Source organism: Malaclemys terrapin, chromosome 4 (genome assembly GCF_027887155.1).
Source record: "Malaclemys terrapin pileata isolate rMalTer1 chromosome 4, rMalTer1.hap1, whole genome shotgun sequence".
NCBI lineage: Eukaryota > Metazoa > Chordata > Testudines > Emydidae > Malaclemys > Malaclemys terrapin.
In genome coordinates this window covers 14446556-14465584 of record NC_071508.1, presented here as the reverse complement: position 1 = coordinate 14465584, position 19029 = coordinate 14446556, and the positions used below count along the sequence as shown (strand labels likewise).

At 42.4% G+C, this 19029-nt stretch overlaps 1 protein-coding gene across 1 annotated transcript; it reads right to left on the bottom strand.

Annotated features, from left to right (window-relative positions):
• Positions 1 to 7174: 7174 nt before the first annotated feature.
• On the bottom strand, positions 7175 to 18602 carry FAM72A (family with sequence similarity 72 member A). Its single transcript, XM_054027139.1, has 4 exons — positions 18263 to 18602; positions 12501 to 12578; positions 10999 to 11123; positions 7175 to 9769 (listed from the first exon to the last, which is right to left on the bottom strand). Exons 1-4 carry the CDS (start codon positions 18412 to 18414, stop codon positions 9675 to 9677), a joined length of 450 nt encoding a protein of 149 aa, XP_053883114.1. The 5' UTR covers positions 18415 to 18602; the 3' UTR covers positions 7175 to 9674.
• Between the last annotated feature and the right edge of the window lie 427 nt (positions 18603 to 19029).

Below are 19029 nucleotides of genomic sequence, written 5' to 3'. Positions count from 1 at the left end.
GTAACGCACTGTGTTGCTCGGGCTGGTGTGCCCACACGTCACTTAATGCAAAGAAGCCTCTCCCCTCTCCAGCAGGAGAAAGGGCGAGCCCTGTCAACTTTGATGGCTCTGTATCCGTCCTCTCCCCTGAGCATGTTCCAACTGGCTCAGCACCCGGTGTCAGTTTTTTTTAAGGCATGCACAGGCCTTGCGGGGCTCCTTGACAGATCTGACAGACTAAACCTGTAAAGCCTTTGAACTTCCCCTCCCAACTTCTGAGTTAACCCTTTCCCCATGAGGCCCCCCGCTTGCAATTAACACCCTCCCTTCCAAGCCCATCCATGCTGGGAGGGATGAGGCAAAGGAACAAAATTAGGCTGACTATCAAGAAAAACAGCTTGACCCAGAGCCAGATCAGATTGTGCAATAACCTCCCCCTCCCCTGGGGAAGTACACATCTGGATGTCGTGCCAGTGCAATGTTGCAGGACGTGCCGCGTTACATGAACAATGGAGTCAATGTTGGAGTGTTGGCTACTTCAGTCACTGGTGGCTCTGCTCTCCAGCTTTTCCATGGATAGTACCACACCAGAGCAGACCAGTGGTTCTAATCCAGTATCTTCCCTCTCTTCGTTCCTAACAGCAACCAGTACCAGCTGCATCAGAGGAAGGTGTGAAACACCTGTGCAGTGGGCAGTTGGAGGGAGGTTCTTCCTAACTCCCATTAGTAAGAGGTTATCTTATGTCCTGAGGCATATTTCACTCCAAACTGGAAACCACTGCCCTCCAGCGTCTCTCATGTGCTCAGACACTGAATAGCACGCCCTTTGGCTTTTAAACCAGGCCAGCAGAGTGTCTTAATATTTCTGCAGGAATTTTTAAAGTAATAAAAAGCTGTTGTTTCGCGCCTGGATAAAGTGACCTATCATTTATCCCCCAAGGGCTACGTGAGGCTCATCTGTCTTTCCTTGGGGTGGAGTCCTCCTCCTCTGCCTGACTGCTGATCCAGCAACTCCATGAACAGGCAGCTAAGGCTTGGGAATGGATCCAGATTTGTTCCATGGTAGCAAAGTCAATGCTATCACTAGCCTCCTGCCCTCTCAAAATGCAGCTTCCTTGGCCAAGGGTTTCTAGATGGAGCCTCTCGCCTCTAGGTCACTTCTGAAGTAGTGACTGAAAGTTAGTTTGGCCAGTGAGAGACTGTTTGGAGGTGACTGTGCACTTCCTAGTACATAAGTGCCATATCACAATTGAACCCTGCCCCCCACACACACACACTCCCCCACAAACCCCCTTCACTGAGGCTCTTTTGAGAGATCATCACGGAAAACGTGGGTCATGAAGATGGAACGCCTCTCCCTCTCAGATCGTGGTTCAGACATGTTATCGGGGCAGGATGAGTGGAAGCTGGAGCTGCTTCTGCCCATGCTGTGGACAATTGGAGGATTTTGGTTTCCACCAGGGTTGTCCATCTAGTACCTTTCATTAGTAGTAATATAGAAATAAATGCCACCATTGAAATACAATACTATGGCACCGTGAGGGGGAAGGGTAGGAGCTTTGTCTGCTGCCAGGGTCTGGCATATCACACTGTGGCTAGCATGCCAAAGTAGTTGGTGCCCAAGCTTTGAACATGCCTGCTGTAGCCAGAGAAGGCTCAATGACTTAGGACAGGTGGCGCTGTCCTTATCCAAGTGGCTCTTGTTGCCAAGTCCTTTGATCTTACTGTTGGCCTCCAGCCTTTCTCTGGGGCTCCTGAAGCCCTGGTTAGAGGGGTGACTTTGGCGGTGCTCACAGCGATTTAATTTTAGATCCTCAGGATCAAGCTTTTGTAATCCATTGGAGATTGCCCGTAACTCATTGTTGCCACCTTTAATGTGTAAATGATGAACTGTAACCTGAGCTGCTGTGCACCTGCCTCACTGTCCATTACCTAGAAGGCGTTTCATGTTTTATGAATGAATTGGTGCTGAGACCGCGGTTTAGATGGGAGTACACACAATAAAGCTTTGAGATTGAACTATAATCTCGCCATACAGCAAAGTGCCTTATAAATAGCTAATTAGACCCATCAGATGGAGTATTCTCCTCCTCCTTTTAAAGGGGAGGGGGGTGAATTAAGGCACAAAGGGGTAAGAGTATGTCTACACTGCAAAGAAAAAGTCCTGGCACCGAGTCTCTGAGCCCGCTCTATTCACTGGGGCTTGTGGGGCTCTGGCTGCAGGGCTAAAAATAGCCGCGTAGTTGCTCCCGCTTGAGCTGAAGCCTTGGGTCTGAGACCCTCCCCTCTCGCTGAACCACTCGACCCTTCTACTTCAGGCTCTTTGGGACTTCAGCTTGTACTATTCACACAACTTAACCTTTGTTTTCATATTTGGCTATGTAGCACTCCTCCGTAGATCTCAAAGCACTGAGCAAAGTGTGGTATATATTTTCATTCTTTTTTTTTTTTAAATCACATGAAACTTGGCTTCTTGTTTGCAGCTGTTGGAAATAGCAATTGCATGACTGCAAGTGCAGACCTGTTTCAGACAGGCATCTTTCCTCAGCAATGAATGACAGGTAAAGAGCTGTTCAATTCCATATAGTATGCCTGGCAGATTTATACCAGATCAGAGCAGCTGTGCATCTAATTTGGTATCCTGTCTTTGACAGTGGTCAGCACCAGATGCTTCTGAAGCTGTTCCCGTTTTTATTCCATACAATAGTTGGAAGAGATTGCAGGCACCTTCCATTTCATAAAATCTTCTTGGTGCCTATGAATCTTGCATTTCTGTAGCAACTGAGGGAAATAGAAATTGTATCTAAATTACATTAATAGTGGATACACACAAATCAATTTGATAATGCCCTGCTACTATTTTCAGGGTGAAAGTCACTCCTGTGCTGAGGTCCAGCACAAGCCTTTTGTACCTATCTTTGAGTGTTTTGCTGGCCTTCTGTAGAGGAGTGAATGTCACCTTTCAATGCATACTGTAGAAAAGGCCAAGCATTTAGGTATTGACTAATTTCTGAGTTTATGCCAGGTCGGAATTGGTGCCTCTTAAAGGTGACCCTTTGTCTTCTAATCTGCTTTTCTAACCAAGTAATGCTATGGAGGTTGCACAATTCCCTTTCACTAGCTTCCATCTGAGGCTGCTAGTACAGCTTTGTCCTCCTGGATTGACAACACTCGTCATCCGTAGGCAACTGGTTTATTCTTTAACAAACTGGAGTACATGAGCCTAATCCTCCTCCCATTTGCACAGGAATAAATTGGGAGTAACTCAGTTGGGGTCACTGGGTCTGCAGTGGTATAAAGCTGTAAACGAAAGGAGAATAGGACCTACTTTTTGTATTTGCCAGGCTACCAACCCACTGTAACTTTTCTGGAATGCACAACACTTTAAGGTGGGTTCTTAATTTTATTTTTAATTACACAGTTCCAATAACATGCAAGACTCCAAACGTTTCTGGGCTTGCAGTCCCACTCTATGTTCTAATTCAGGCCAAAGCCTCTATAAAATGCTCAAAATGAAGATAGACTCTTCTCACATTCAAAGCAGCTTGCTTTAAACTGTTCTCCTCTGTCATGCGTGAATAATGATTCCATACCATCGTGTTGTGCTTCCCCCACTGCCAGCTTCAGCTTAAAAAAGCCATCTGGGTATGTTCTGTAAGCACAACGGGACAGACTCATCCTTGGTTAAATGCCAGTCGTTTTAGGGCTGAACTTGGCTCTGTATTTTTGTAATATAAAGACAAATATGTTTCTCATAAAAGTGAGGTGCTGAGGGCAGAAGCTTAAGCAAAGTGAAGGCAGACGCTGGGCAAGCTTCCTCCACCCTTCTCTGCCAATACTCTTCAGTCCGGACCTCTGTCACACTTGCAAATCCTTGGAGTATGGAGTTGGCTCTGTGATATGGGCAAAAAGCAAAAAGGGGCAAAACTAAGCCCATTTTCACTGGTGACTCAAGTGGCTGTGAGTGGGATTTTCAAATGCCTAAGTGACTTGAGCACAAATCCATTCACTTTTAGTGGGTCTTGTGCACCTAACTCACTTAGTTGCTTTGGAAAAATCCCACCCTGAATGTCCAGATGAATTTCCCCCCAACAAGGGCAAATGTTGTAGACTGGAATAGGATATATGCTAGGATCCATCTAACTATAATAAGGTTCCACTATATAGTGCAGCAGGAACTAATTGTGGTGCAGTTGCAGCTGCATCTGAGTGACATTCGCTGGTATTTTAATAAGCCCTTATTTAGGGAATTCTCTTTCACATTTCTCTGACGGCACCACAGTCTCTTTGTATCCGTGTTGCTTCACAACCTTGCACACAAATTCCAATGTACGTTGACACACAGATGGAAGTTGGTAACAGAGACACAGAGCTAATTTCCCTTGCGTGATGTTACCCGGAGACGTCAAGCTGTCAGTATTGCGAAGAACCGCAGATGACATGGAAACTTAAGCACCAGAGATTTTTTTCTGAAGAGTTCAGACGTGGACCTCCCCCTCCTCCCCCTCTCCCCCACTACTGTTGTCCAAAATGTGAGACATGCTTTCTAACAGGAAATCAATATGGAGTGCAGGCCAGTTTGTTCAGCCTGCATTGGGCATGAAGTCTGACAAGAGACATCATAGATAGCAAAGCAGCTGTGATGCCTCAGAGCTAGTCGCTGGTGTCAAAATACTGCTACTTTTTCTTTTTCTTTTTTTTTCATACTATATTGGATCATCCAAAATCCAACAATCTGGAATTAGTTTTGTATGGGATATGCAAGCCCAAGCCAGTTTGTGTTGCTGCTCCCCTATGATAGCCCTTGCGTACTACGTGATATGGGGAACAAGTCTCTTGCTCTCTTGAATGCCATGTTTCCATGCATATGTAGGGCAATCTCTCTCCAGTGGGCTCCCTATCTTCATTTGGGGTATTGGCTGTATCCATTGGATCTTTTTCAGGATATATACTAAGGCTGAAGAAACATCAAGAAGGCAGCAGAAGCACAAGGATGCTTCACAAATGGGAGGTGGACCAGTTCTTGGTGTCCGAATCCATGAGCTGGCCATGTTCGCTAGCCAACACATGCATGTTGGGTTGGGGTCTACAGTCACCTCTCTATACCTTGCAGAAGGAGCCACAGCAGTCCTAGATTGCTTACTGTAGACTTGGGGCTAAGGATTTTCCTCCTCAGACTCACTCAGGTATGACTAGGCTGCACCTCTGACCTGCTGGGCACCCTTGGCCAACTCACTCTCTGTGCCTCTGTTTTCCCTTGCACCCTTTATCTGGCTAGGCCAGAAGAGACTAGCAGATCATGTAGTCCAGTGGTTTGCAAACTTTTGTACTAGTGACCACTTTCACATAGCAAACCCATGAGTGCGACCCTCCCCCCTTATAAATTAAAAACACTTTTTTTATATATATTTAACACCATTATAAATGCTGGAGGAAAAGTGAGGCTTGGGGTGGAGGCTGACAGCTCGTGATCCCCCCCATGTAATAACCTCATGACCCCCCGAGGGGTCCTGACCCCCAGTTGGAGAACCCCTGGGCTAGCATATTTTGATGAGAAGTTCTTTGGCCCAAGAATGGTCTCTGTGTTTCTAACACAAGAGGTCCCTGTCTCTTTTGGGGCAGCACCTAGATGCCCCAACTCAATTGAAAGAGGGGTGTGTGTGTGTGTGTGTGTGTGTGTGTAAAACCAACACATGCCTGTTGTTGGCAGGCAGGCGGGACCAAATCTGGGAGCTTTGGAGCTAAATGCATGAGCCTCTACTATGTGAGCTAAAAGCCATAGGCCTCTTAGCTAAGGCTGTAGAGCAAGACTTATTAATCTTTCTCTCTAAGTGGGCTCGGTGTACTAGATGGGATAGAACACCACATCCAGGAGGTGTGTGGGTTACATGTGCTCTTCCTGAGGGTATGCTTTTAGGGGTCCACATATTACAGACTTAATAAAACATGGAGAAATAATTACATATGCAAAAATAAAGTGGTTTATAATACATGACGACAGGTATTAGGTCACTGTTTATAAGTGAATGTCTTGAGCATGGCATGTATGAGGGGGCAACAGAGCAAAACTTGGCACCTCTAGTCTCCATACCACAATGGCTGCTGGAGCTGCATGGCATAATAGCCCTCTCTGAGATATCTAGAACCACAGGTTTCAATCCTAGCAGGGGTGATTTAGGCTCTGTTTCCAAAGTAAATAAGCTGCATTTCAGGCTATAACAGAGCATGGGGATCTTTCCAATTTGACCCTCAATAATCAAGGGCCACATGGTCCATTTGGATGAAGATCACATGCCAATGTTCATTACAGAATGGGGTTTACCCAGGTGTCCTGGCACCGTGCTGTTTGCTTGGCAGCTGCCTTCTATCCTAGAGCTGGCTGCATTTCAATGGCAAAAGGTTTCCTATCTGAATGTCATTTGTGAAGCACTTTGACATGAATGGTGATATAAATTAATGCCTAATCATAATCTTACATTTGTATCAGGGAATAATGAAGAATATTTAAATGTGTTTTCTTTGTTTCTCTTCCCCCTTAAAAAGCCTTGCAATTTATCACTGTCTTTCTGTGATTTTTTTTTTCCCCTCCCCTCCTCCCGCACTAGCTAGAAATAAATGCTGAATTATGCATCACAGGAAAGAAAATGCATCATCACTGACAGCAACATTGTTGCACAAGGTCCTGAAAGAAAGCTATTTACTTGAGGGTTTGTTTGTTTTTAAATTCAGGTTTTAAATACTTTTTCATCCAAACCAAATCTGTGACCCTGAACCTACATCTATGTACGTAGTGATGTTTCCCTGCTGCACTGCTGTGGATGAGTCCTGTGGAGGGTCTCTAACAGTTGAAGTATGGAGTGTTGTTGTAGCACTGTCAGTCCCAGGCTATTAGAGAGACAAGGTGGGTGAGGTAATATTTTTTTTTTATTGGACCAACTCCCCTTGGTGAGAGACAAGGTGCTAAGAGCTGGTAGCTCACTTTGACTTTAACTGCAATAATGGGTGCTCAGTCTCTCTGAAAATCGGGCCATTACTGTCCTTACACAGTAGAGAAGATTTCAAATGAGCTGAGTTAGCTAGAATGTGTTTCATTATTTTTGTTAGCTAATCACTACAGATGTATCCTTAAGTATAAAAGTTAGACAATCCCCCAGCTACATAATGTGCACTTAATATATCCCCCAGGAGAATGTGGTATAAATCAACATTTATTTGATACACATGTAGACAGCATACAGTCATAACAAGACATCCAAATACAGAAAAATAGCAAATACACACTTTAGCCAACACAGAAGAAGAGGTAGTAACACCAATTGAGAACAGATACAGTAAAGTACTAAAACAAGAGTCTGCCTTCACTGCATCTTTTCAGAGCTGAACAGAGAATATACAAAATGTTAATCTTGATATTGATCTTGGAGTTGCTTTTAGTAGGATTCAGGAAATCCACCCTACCTTATCATGTACTACTACACTTTTGTAAATACATCACTTGAAAGATCCATCTTCAGCTAACCAGATGTACCAAGTCTACATGTGGTTTATGAATGGAATGCTTTGGCTTCTGCAAAACACCAATGAGCTTTGTGTTAGGGGCTTGTTAGAGGGAGCAGGATGCCTGCAACTGCCTTTCTGTTGTGTTCTTCAGTGTCTAAGGCCGTGTTTTTCTATGGCTAGTGAGTATGTGGTTTTTGGTATAAATCTTGGTTGGGGATGTAGCTAGGGGTTTACAATAAAACAATGGCTTTGTAAAAATGGACTATCTGAAGTGGTCTCAAACAATCGCTGTGAGAGATAAAAAACTCATTTCACACAGATTTCCAGGGCAGTCCTTTGTAGGATCAGAACCTAACAGGTTTTGCACAATGGGCACTGTCCTGATGTTCACCAAGCCCAAATAAATGAAGAGGATTCTACCCACATGGAGCTTATTGCAGAACTGCAGACTTACTCTGTTGGTTCTTCTCTGTGGGTAGGGTTTTACCAAGTGCTTCAGGAGCACAAGTCTCCTTGACTTTCCAAGAAGCTGTGAGTGGACGACAGGGGATGGACCACTCTGATTGCCTGTTCTGTTCATTCCCTTTGAAGCACCTGGCATTGACTACTGTGAGAAGACAGGATACTGGCTAGATGGACCATTGGTCTGACCCAGTATGGCTGTTCTTATGCCCCACTATTGATATTTTTGGTAAGTCACTCAGGCATTTCTGAAAATCTCACCCTATGTCTGTAATTGGCATATAAAGCACCATCTAGTGAGAGCCCTCTTTACATAAATGTACAATAAGTCACTTCAGAAACCTTCCCATGAAATAGAATATTTCTGTTCTGAAGTAAAATGTCTACCTTTTTAAAAGTTGTTGGTCAGATGATTTTTCTTTACAAAGTTATTCTCTTCGAACCTCCTAGCCTTAGAAACAAGAAAATTTTTCATTTGAGAACGTAAACTTGCTGAAGCAGTTACTTGGTAGCCGCAAGCAGAACAGTACTCTTGAAGCCAGATTTCACTCCAAACCATGTCTGGCTGCCTCCTTTCCACCTTCCACCACCAACTCTGTGGAGATTACCCACCTTCCATCAGCACAAGAGCCAGATGAAGATTTTATTGAATCTGGCCCTAAACTTGTCTCACGCGCTACTCCAGCATCATACTTGCTGCTCCTCTCATTTAATACTGACAAAATATACAAACATAATTACAGATTATTTTGCTTGGAAACTATGCCTTTTCTCCCTCTTTCAGTTTTTCACCGCAATAGGGAGACTTCTACAGAACAAAAGGAGTTTCCCTCACCTGTGTAACATTTCTTAAGAATAGTTATGCTAATATTTCATTGAACGTGATTCATTTCCATTTAAAGCAGGGAAGTGTGCCAGTTCCCAGCATACTTCCTTATTTACCATTTGTCGGCCATTCTGTTCACTGGCAGCAAATCTCGCTCTATAAATTTCTTATGCAGTTTAGTTTTTAGCAGAACTGAGTACTTATTACACTCCAAAAAAACTCGGGCGAGAGACCCAGGTTCAGGACCATCCCAATGCTCATCTCCCTAGTGGTTTCACAAGCAAACAACTCCAAAGCAGGATGAAGACAGATGGCTGTACAGTTTCAGCAATCCCTGCTGGCCCACTCTTTCGATAGCATTGATTGTGGCCTCAAAGGAGGCTGTGCATATACCACCTTCTTGGCTATGGGTGGAATGGGAAGAGAGAAAAGGCAGAGTCCAGAAGGGGGCATAACTAGAGCCCATAGAATTCTCTTCATAATGTCACAGCTCACCCAGAGTAACTATTCCTCAATAGCACTACCCTAAAGGTAAAAATTTAATTTGTTTCAGTGATACCAAGACTTTTGATCCACAACTGAGCTGTTATTTAGGAAGGAAAAACAGGCAGCAGCTGGTACTTGTAGACGTGTCAAAGCCTGTGTTTTCCTTACCTGCAGCTGTTAAGATTTAGAACTATAATAACAAAATAGCCCTAAAACCAGCGGTAGCGGCCATCTGTATGCCATTCATTTTCCAGATAGGCGCATTTTAAAGCGGAGAGGGATTCTTAAGGCATATTACATTATACCCTTTTTGAAAAATGGTTTGCCAGCCTTCCTGTTGACTGTATTGCTTGAGTTTGTACATTAAGACAGTGGGAAGAAAGCTGCAATACAACGTAACAAGGGAATACACTGCTGATAATTATCTGATATACTCCTCCTCAGAGATGCCAGACAGGTCTTCATCAGTGCTTTCATCCAAATCTGGTAAATTGCCCCAAAGCAGTAAATTCACACCTGGAAAAAAGGATTGTAAATAACTTAATTTGTATTCTGACCTCATTTGAGTTAGAGTAAAAACTGAATTCATTGCCTCAAAATGAATGGCTCTAGTCCTTGAAAAACCGGTTAGATGAAATAAGACAACATTGCCTAGGTCTAAGTTATTGTCTATTTTTATTCAAAAAGGATCTCTAGAAATATCCTTTTGAACTAGACAATAGTAGCAAGTCCTGTATGAAGAGTTATATGAAATAATCATGTAGCTATTGGTAATCTCCTTACGGCTGGGTTACATTAATTGTGTTGGTTCGAGGCATAGATGACATTGTGAAAGTCTTTAAACTAACTAACCTTGTGTATGAGGAACAGAAATACAGATGGTCTAGTAAAAGGCCACATACTTTGGGAAGACCCAGAAGGACTGATTATGCGAGATACACCTCTACCCCGATATAACGCGACCTGATATAACACGAATTTGAATAGAACGTGATAAAGCAGTGCTCCGGGGGGGCGGGGCTGCACACTCCGGTGAATCAAAGCAAGTTCGATATAACGCTGTTTCACCTATAACACGGTAAGGTTTTTTGGCTCCCGAGGACAGCGTTGTATCAAGATAGAGGTGTACTTGTAGTTTGTGTGCCAAGTAGTTGTTTAAAAGGAACTCAAGCGAACTAAATAGTAAGAGCTAGTATTGGTTGTAACCTCAGCCTAAGCTAATGGGGATCAACAGAAAAAGTTATATAGGGTCACAGTGACAACACAGCTCAACTCAGAATAACCAGTCAGTGGAGGGTTGCTTAATAGCACAGTGAAGCTACAAACACTACTATAAATAATATCCTCTGGCTCTGCATTTACACTTGTATTTGTGCAGTTTACATAACAATATTGCTCAGAAAATCCTGATTCCCATCAGCAATAGGTTAGAATAAATTTTCTGATCAATTAATCTTACAGCCCTTTTCTAATATAAAGCTACACAAACTTGAGGCAACCTAATATTGCATTTTAGATACTTTAAGCTCCAGGTGACATGAATAGTTTCCTCATACAGCATTCCTTCCCCACAAGCCTCTCTGCTGGAAAGGCAACTCAGTATAGATTTGCTATATACCTTAAGCAAACAGCATATGCGTTGAGACACCTTACTATTGGCGGGAGGGGGAGAAGGGAGGAAGTTGCCAGTTAACTCTCCTGTGAGTTAAATAGAACTTCCCTGTTCAGAATCAAGAGTTCCTTACCAGAGGAGTCTAGTCTGTTTATACCAAAGACTGCTTGGCTGTGAAACATCCAGAAATGGCCATTGTTACAGGACAGCAGGCAAGGTTTGCATGGAGCAATCACATGGTAACCTACAACATTGCCACTAGAACAGCAAACAAAATAATGATCATGTAAGTTCGTGGATGAAAGCCAGTTTGCAATGAAGAACCAACTAAGCTTAATGTTAAACAGGATCTAACCACTTTACCAGGCAAATTGGTATAATATTCTTATCTGGGGAAAATTAAAGGCGAGTTTTTAAACAAGTGGTGCAAAAAGTGTCTGAATATATTTATTTAAAGAAAGAGGGGGTGTGTGGAGTCTTGTCTTATTGCAGAGAACCAAATTCTGTCTGTTACCCGAGTGTACTTTAACTTAAGTCAGTGAAATTTGTTGTATCATGGAATCTGATTGTTCCATTTTAAAACAGAACTCCCCAGTGAAATCAATGGAGAGTTCTCCTTAAAACTGATGGTACAATAGGACCCAATAAAAGCTAAGTAATTAGATTGTAAGAGCTAAGTAATTAGGTTAGTGTATATATGAGCCTGATTCTGCTCCATTAAAATAAATGGAAATTAAGGGTTTGAGTAGGAACAGATTATAGCCTAATTAATTTACCTGTAGTAGATTCCTTTCACTCTCAGAAGCACACCCAGAAGAAAGTGTGTGCTTTCTATTTCAGCATCTGGACAAACCAGAATTCCTTGCTAGCCAAGTCTCTCTCTCTCAAAAGAAACACCTTGTTATTTTTAATCCAAGAACCTTCCTGTCCAAGTTCAAATCTAAGCAAGCTGAAATTTTAGGCATAAAGCAGACAAGTGATCCTTTTGAGCAGTTTAGCAGAACTTTTTTTTTTTTAAAGGAACAGTATCTTAAGTATCAGGCATTAATAAAAATAAACAACAAACTCCAGGAACTTTCATGTTAATTTTTTCCATCCGCTAGTGCAGAGTAGGTCTGCCAACAGCATGTTCTCTTACAGCAGAACCTCAATTTTATGAACCTGTTATACAAACCTATTGTAACTGAGATGTTCAATTTTATGAACTCCTGAATCCCCAATTAGTTCATAAAACAGGAGTTCTCCACTGTATCTGTTTTTGTAAAGTGGAAGATATGAGTAACTGCATTTCATGGTGACTTTATTCACACAGCTATCTCAAATCAATACTGAAGCAGTCTCTCTGGAGTCAGTCAGGTGCTATGCAAGTTTCCTATAGAACCCCACTTTAGTCTTGATATGCATTGTCCCGTGCATTTCTGCTAGGGACTTCTGCAATGACAGACTAACAGTCACGTCCAAAGGTAGTGGGACTAAGTTTCCACTGAGCAATGTTATATCAAATTCACTTCATTTGTGACCCAAGCGCTTGCACTCTAGTGGTCAGTAATGAGATGCTGCAATGTTGCTGCAGCACATGCATTGCAGAGCTGGTGCTTGTATGATTACGAGTCACATTGAAATGATATTACTTACCATTTTAAACATGCAATATTCTTCAGTTTGCATTTGCAGATGTCAGTGAAATAGCAGCTTCCAATGAAGTCAACAGTACTAGAGAGGGGGGAAAAAAGTGTCACAGGAATAGTTTAGACATTTAACATAACTTCACCCAGCCACCTGTTCTTGCTGTAAGCTAGAATTCCAACAAACCAATGTTTGAAGTTCTTACTTTTCTATTTCCATTTACAAACACCTATCTGCTATCATCCAATCTCCCTCTATCACCAAGCATAGTAGTATCAGAATAGCAAAGATTCTTATATATTCCACCAGCACACCCTGAGCCAGCACCACAGTGCAGATTTCAAATTTGTGGGCAGAATGATGGAGTGCTAGTAGATTAGCCCTGCTGTACCCCTCCCTACCTCTTACAATGCTGCCTCACCAGCTCACCTCTAGTTGTCCAGTAGGATACCATAATACTCTTATCTAGGGTCATCTACTCAACACAGATTTCAGTTGAATCCCAATGCTAAGTGAATGTACTTCAAATATTCACATAGCTGACTCTCTTCACTTCATGAAGTAAGAGGAAGAATAGCAGACCACTAGTGTAAAGCAGGTATTTGAGGGCACCATTAAATAGCAAAAGAGGCAGTGCGGGTAGAATAAAGATACTTTCAACACAACTTTGAAGAGCTTGAAAGTTAAACTCATCACGAACCATGTGAGGAATAATACTAATAATGCTGAACATTACACCACTGCATAGTCACTTAATTGCATATCTCCAGTTATCACACCAATAAACCAAAACTGGATTACTTCCTAGAACTGGTTGCTACATAGAAAGGAATAAAAGCACCCAATGTGGTGGTCATTTTTATCGAGTGAAGTCAGTGATCAAAAGGCATTGCTCACAAGAATCTCAAGATGACACTTTATCCCAAGCAATGCTATACTCTGCAGTTTGCACTGAGTTAGTCATCAGTGCTATAAAACAAGAGTGCTGGGTTTTTTTTGAGGATCTTATTCCACTGTATGCTTTTAATCCACATTTGAAGTTGGTTCAATCCAGGCACTGTCCTGAGGCACACTTCACTTCACCAGGTTATACATGTAGCAACATGCTTTTTAATTCTACCATCTTTTTGATGGACAATGAAGGCTTCTCCTCAGGCCTATAGTATGGGCATTTACTGCTATACAGGGACTTAAAGGATCACCCGTGAAACTTTTAGCAGCTGAGGTTCATAAGTGGTTGATGGGATCTACAACTCCCTTATATGTGCACACTACAATCCCAGCAGAATCTGCCATAGAGTAATTAAAAATGAAGCATAATTGAATGCTTTAGACCAAAAATCTGACCAACTGAAATTAGTGGGAAGTGCCCATCAGATTCTGCTTTAAAAATCCATTACAGTAATTGAAATTTAATTTTAGAGTAGGCTTATTTACATCTTTAAACTTCTAAAAATATTACACACAGGCAGAAAATAAAATTACAAGCTAGCTGATAAAGTCCCTTTAATGGCTTTGCTCTATATATTTAATGTTTCCTGCTTTACATGAGGATGATGGTTAACTTCTTCTGAATTGTTTCAGGCTATGAGGGTTGTCTGGTTTTATGCAACTCAATGAACTGGCCCACAGAGGTTAACATCAGCAAGGCTCAAGAGCTGCTTTGTTGGTGTCCCAGTTCCATGCAAACAGTCAGTCCAGAGCTAACCATTTCAACTAGACGATAAGGCTTCAGTCCAGGGAACTGGGCCCCTCACTAGTACTTAGAGATGATAATTAGTCCTTTTATACAGGGAGTGAACTCAGTTACCAACTATACCATTGGGTTCAGTTAGCAACTCACTACCTTTGTCTACATTAAGAAACTTGCCTATTTACAATGGGTGTCAGCAGCAACAGGTGTAGCTGGCCTGGAGCAAGATGTAGTTTAACTGCAAGGGTGAACAGGTTCAAACTATGTTCAACACAGTTTCAGAAATGGTAGGTGATTTGATTTAGTCCTGTCTGTGCACTTGCAGTTAAACCATTTTCAGTACCATTTAATATGCTTGTTGCAGACACCCTACATCTTTGTCTGCAGGGAACCAGTGTTCTTTACAGTAGGGCTTCCAGCAGTGGTAGGGTTGCAACAAACTTCCAGCATTTTTACCATTCTCACTTAGTGTCTAACACAGAAAACGCTGTGCACAGGTTAGCCTATCGGAGGTACCTAAAATCCAGCTAGCCCAGGTAACAATAATAGTGAAGACACCACAGCCAGGCTTCTGTGTGGGTAGTGCAAGTCTGGGATGGACTTTGGGTGCATCATCATCGGCAATCCCTTGACTCGAAGATGATCTCGACCACGGATTTACATATGGGTCCTGAGATGACTCAGGAGTCCAATCCTAGAATCATAGATCCGTCGTAATAGGTACAGACATTTCCTGTCAGGCCAACTGCCTGGTGGGAGAAAGTTCTTTCTCTTTTCAGGTTCAAGGGCAAGGCACTTCTCAAAGTGACTTATTGCCTGATGGAGGATGTGGCGCTAGTGGGGTCAGTTGGTGGCTTGCTTCTCCCAGTTTGTGATATCCACATCAGTTTTCTTGAGATACTCTTTCAGTGTGTCTTTTGTAGTGCATACTTGGCTTGCTAGCCCACTGTGACACCTGAGCTGTGCTTTCTGCACTTCTGTTATTACCCGTGCTTGCTGGATTCAAGTTGTCTTGGACAGACTAGCCCATGCTAGCTTTTGCTGTGCAGACATACCTTCAAACTTGATGATGATAGAGGCTGGTAGCACTTTGTCTACATCAGGACTCCAAGCTACAATGGTGGTAGCTCCGGTGAAGAACTACTTCTATAGTTCCTTACTATGGACATAGCCAGCTTTAGCACTGGGTCAGTTTCCTAGTGCAGACAAGGCCATTGTCAGACTTAACATCTGTGTGTCAGTTTCTTCTTCTGGAAAGTAGGATAGTATTATCTAAAGCAGGTGTCACCCCAAACAGGTGTGAGGCTGTCTGATTTTTAATGTCCTCTGTAGAAAAGCTGTTAAGAGCAAAGTAATATTGTCAAATACTCTTCTGTAATAGGGTTCCTATGGTAGACCTTAGGTAGGTAAGCATTGTCAACCCCCGTCATTTTTAATTGGCTCTGTTTTTGTAAATGGACACAAACTAATATTTTCAAAGCAAACTGATCTTTCCTATTTTACAACTCTGTTTGACCCTGCAATCCTTCCTAGTTTTTCACCAGTTGGAGCACTAGTGTAGGCAGCCACTGGCATTTCAAATGTAGTGTTGTGCAGACCCTGCTTTAAGCTGTGTTAGATGAGATGGTAGGTAGAATGCCGACAACTGGTTTACACTAGCATTTCCACTGTTAGAACAGCAGCAATGGTAATGTAGGTACAGACTTTGTGAGAAAAGGGGCAATTTGTTTACATAACTTGGTATATACTGGGTTGAGTGCTCCATGTCCAACATGAGTGCTTCCATTCATTCTGTTAGTGGGTGGGAAAAACAGTCCTGAGAGTTGAACTTCTGCCCTGTATGCAGAGATATAAGTTTACTTAAGAGTCTGGATGTTTCCTATTTTGATTTATTCTTATAATTTAGATCCTGAATACATTAGCTCCTACTCCAAATCTAACCACTCAGCCTTGACCAAACCATCATTTGCCATGGAAAAAAAAAATCAATTATTATAGTATCAGGAAATCACATACCAGGAAATGATTTCCTGAGTCACTAAAACACAGATCGCTATTTTAACTTTATACTGAAATATGTGGTTTACTGACTTTCATTAACTCATTTTTGTAGTTTAATATGTTTTTATTGTACACTAAAACTGTGGATTACATTTGTAACCACACGGATAGCTTTAATTCACATTTGACAACTAGCATTGTATGAAAGACATTTTACACCAGTTTAGAACATCTGTGCCAGGAACTAAGTGTCTATTGTAAATCTCAAATGAGACCACAGAACAATGGCTTAGTGATTAGAATGTGTTTAAAAAATGAACCTTTGTTTTTTTTAATTAATTTTAGCCCATCTTAGTTTATCTCCTTTTTAACTCATGCTTACAGATTAACGCTTTGTAATTTACATTTTCTTAATATATAATTTACTATTTAATATTTAAATATGGCTTTCCCATAGTTACTCATCCTCTGACTTCAGCTTACGTTTGATCAAGTAACAAGAAAGAATTTTTTTCTTTAATTCCTGGCCTTGCTTAACTCTGAAAGCCAAATTGGGTTCTTTCTGCTTCTTTCATCTTCACCAGTTAATGCACTCAACAATTCTGTTGATCTATGAGGCCAAACAGAATACAGCTTGTTTTCCTTGACTGATATTGGTTCCTGCACCATTAAGAGTAAAAACATGTTTTTATCCATAAAATAAACAAATTTGACTTGAAACAGAGAAAGTAGTTGTATTTGATTGTAGTGACATTTTTACAGAGCCACTGAAGTAAATTTATTTTTGTCAGGCTGGATGTACATTCAAGCTATGTCAATGAACAATCTTATTATCCATCATCTAATTCAGTGGCTCTCAACCTTTCCAGACTACTGTACCCCTTTTAGGGGTCTGATTTGTCTTGCATACCACCAAGTTTCACCTCACTTAAAAACTAGTTGCTTACAAAATCAGACATAAAAATACAAAAGTGACACAGCACACTCCTGAAACATTGCTTACTTTGTCATTTTTAACATATAATTATAAAATCAATTGGAATATAAATATTCTACTTACATTTCAGTGTATAGTATATAAAGCTGTATAAACAAGTCATTGTCTGTATGAAATTCTAGTTTGTACTGATTTTGCTAGTGCTTTTTATGTAGCCTGTTGTAAAACCAGGCAAATATCTAGATGAGTTGATATATACCCCCTGGAAGACCTCTGCGTACCCTCAGGGGTACACGTACCCCTAGTTCAGAACCACTGATCAAAGTCACTAGCTGGGAGAGTGTGTGGCCTTAAGGGTAGAGTAGCAGAAGCATTTCCAGATCTAATACTAACACATTCTGACATCTTGTGGCAAATCACTTAAGGGATATGGGTTAGATTTAAAATAATTGTAATGTATATTCTTACTTTGTTACTAACTCTTGAACAACAATTGTAGAAAGTAATCCAGATTTTTCTATCATTTACACTACTTACTTATTTGCAGTCCACCAAGCTTGGAATAGATCATTTAACTGTTGGAAACATCCTACTAGTCTGGGGCAAGGCCCCCCAAGTTTATACTGCACCTGTCTGGAGGTGTTACCCTACTACAAACAAAAATAGTCTAGATACTGACTTGAAACAGGAGTGAAACTGACATTTTCAAGTCACTTTCACTTCTGTTTAAAAGCTAGTTACTTTCCCGAAGGCTCTTAAATACAACCCTACAGTGATTGTCACAGGAAAATATTTAAAGTCAAACACCAAGAAGATTCCACATTTTAAAGTTGAGAAAAAATGAGTCTTGTTTATTATGTAGAGTTTGTATATATGTATTTTTTATTGTACCATTCTGTGTTTGGACTGTTCCTCAGTTCCTATTTCTGAAAATGGAAATAATAATACTTGCTTGCTTACGTGCCATATACAATTATAAGGAGTAGATTGAGATCTGGGGGGGTAGGAACTGGGTCTTCTTAATGGTTTGCACCGTACCTAACACAATGGGGGTATTCCTACTGATTAAGGTCTTTGGGGGCTACTGTTCTATTAGTCAGCTGTTGAGATGCCTGCAGGTGGCAAAGGAAGAGGACTTACTTGGTGGGTGGGATGTCGGTGGAGTACAGGTCGATCTCTGTGTTGGCCAGCAGCACGGCCTTCATCCCCCGCGAGCTCAGCACCTGCTGGCAGAATCTGCAGCAGAGCACGGACACACACCTGTCCTTGAAGGTGAAACCACTAGTGGACATGATGGCTCTGGACCGAAATGGTTTGTCTCCTCTTCCCAGAGAGCGCTGAGGGTGCTTCTTGCTTCTCTGAGGGCAAACTGGCCACCAGGCCCCTTTAGCTGCTCCTAGCCCCCCCCTCTTCAGCTCCCTCTCTCTCAGGATCCTTGCCCCAGGGACTGTTCCCCTTCTGCTGCTCTTCCCACACTCACTGCCCCCTCCCTCAGGGGACAGCCCTATACGGGCACCCCTCCCTTCCCCTGGAGATTGACTCCCCTTTCCCACCCTGCTGCCCCCTCCAGGCTCCAACACCGCCCTCTGCAAACCCTGTACCCCCCCCTCTGCAAACCCTGTACCCCCCCCCCCCACTGCAGGCCCTGTATTCCCGCCCCCCACTGCAGGCCCTGTACTCTCCTCCCTACCAGTGGGGGCCTTATGCTCTCCCCTTCCACTGCCTTGTGCTCTCTTCTCCCCCCCCCACTACTGGGGGCCCTGTCCTCCTCCTTTTCCCCCTACCAGTGGGGGCCCCGCTTCCCCGCCGCCACCCCCCAGGACCCACTGCTTCGTCTCCCACCCCCAGCACGGGGTACCCAGGCTATGCTCCCCCTGCTGCCCCACCCCCACAGCCCCTGCTTACTG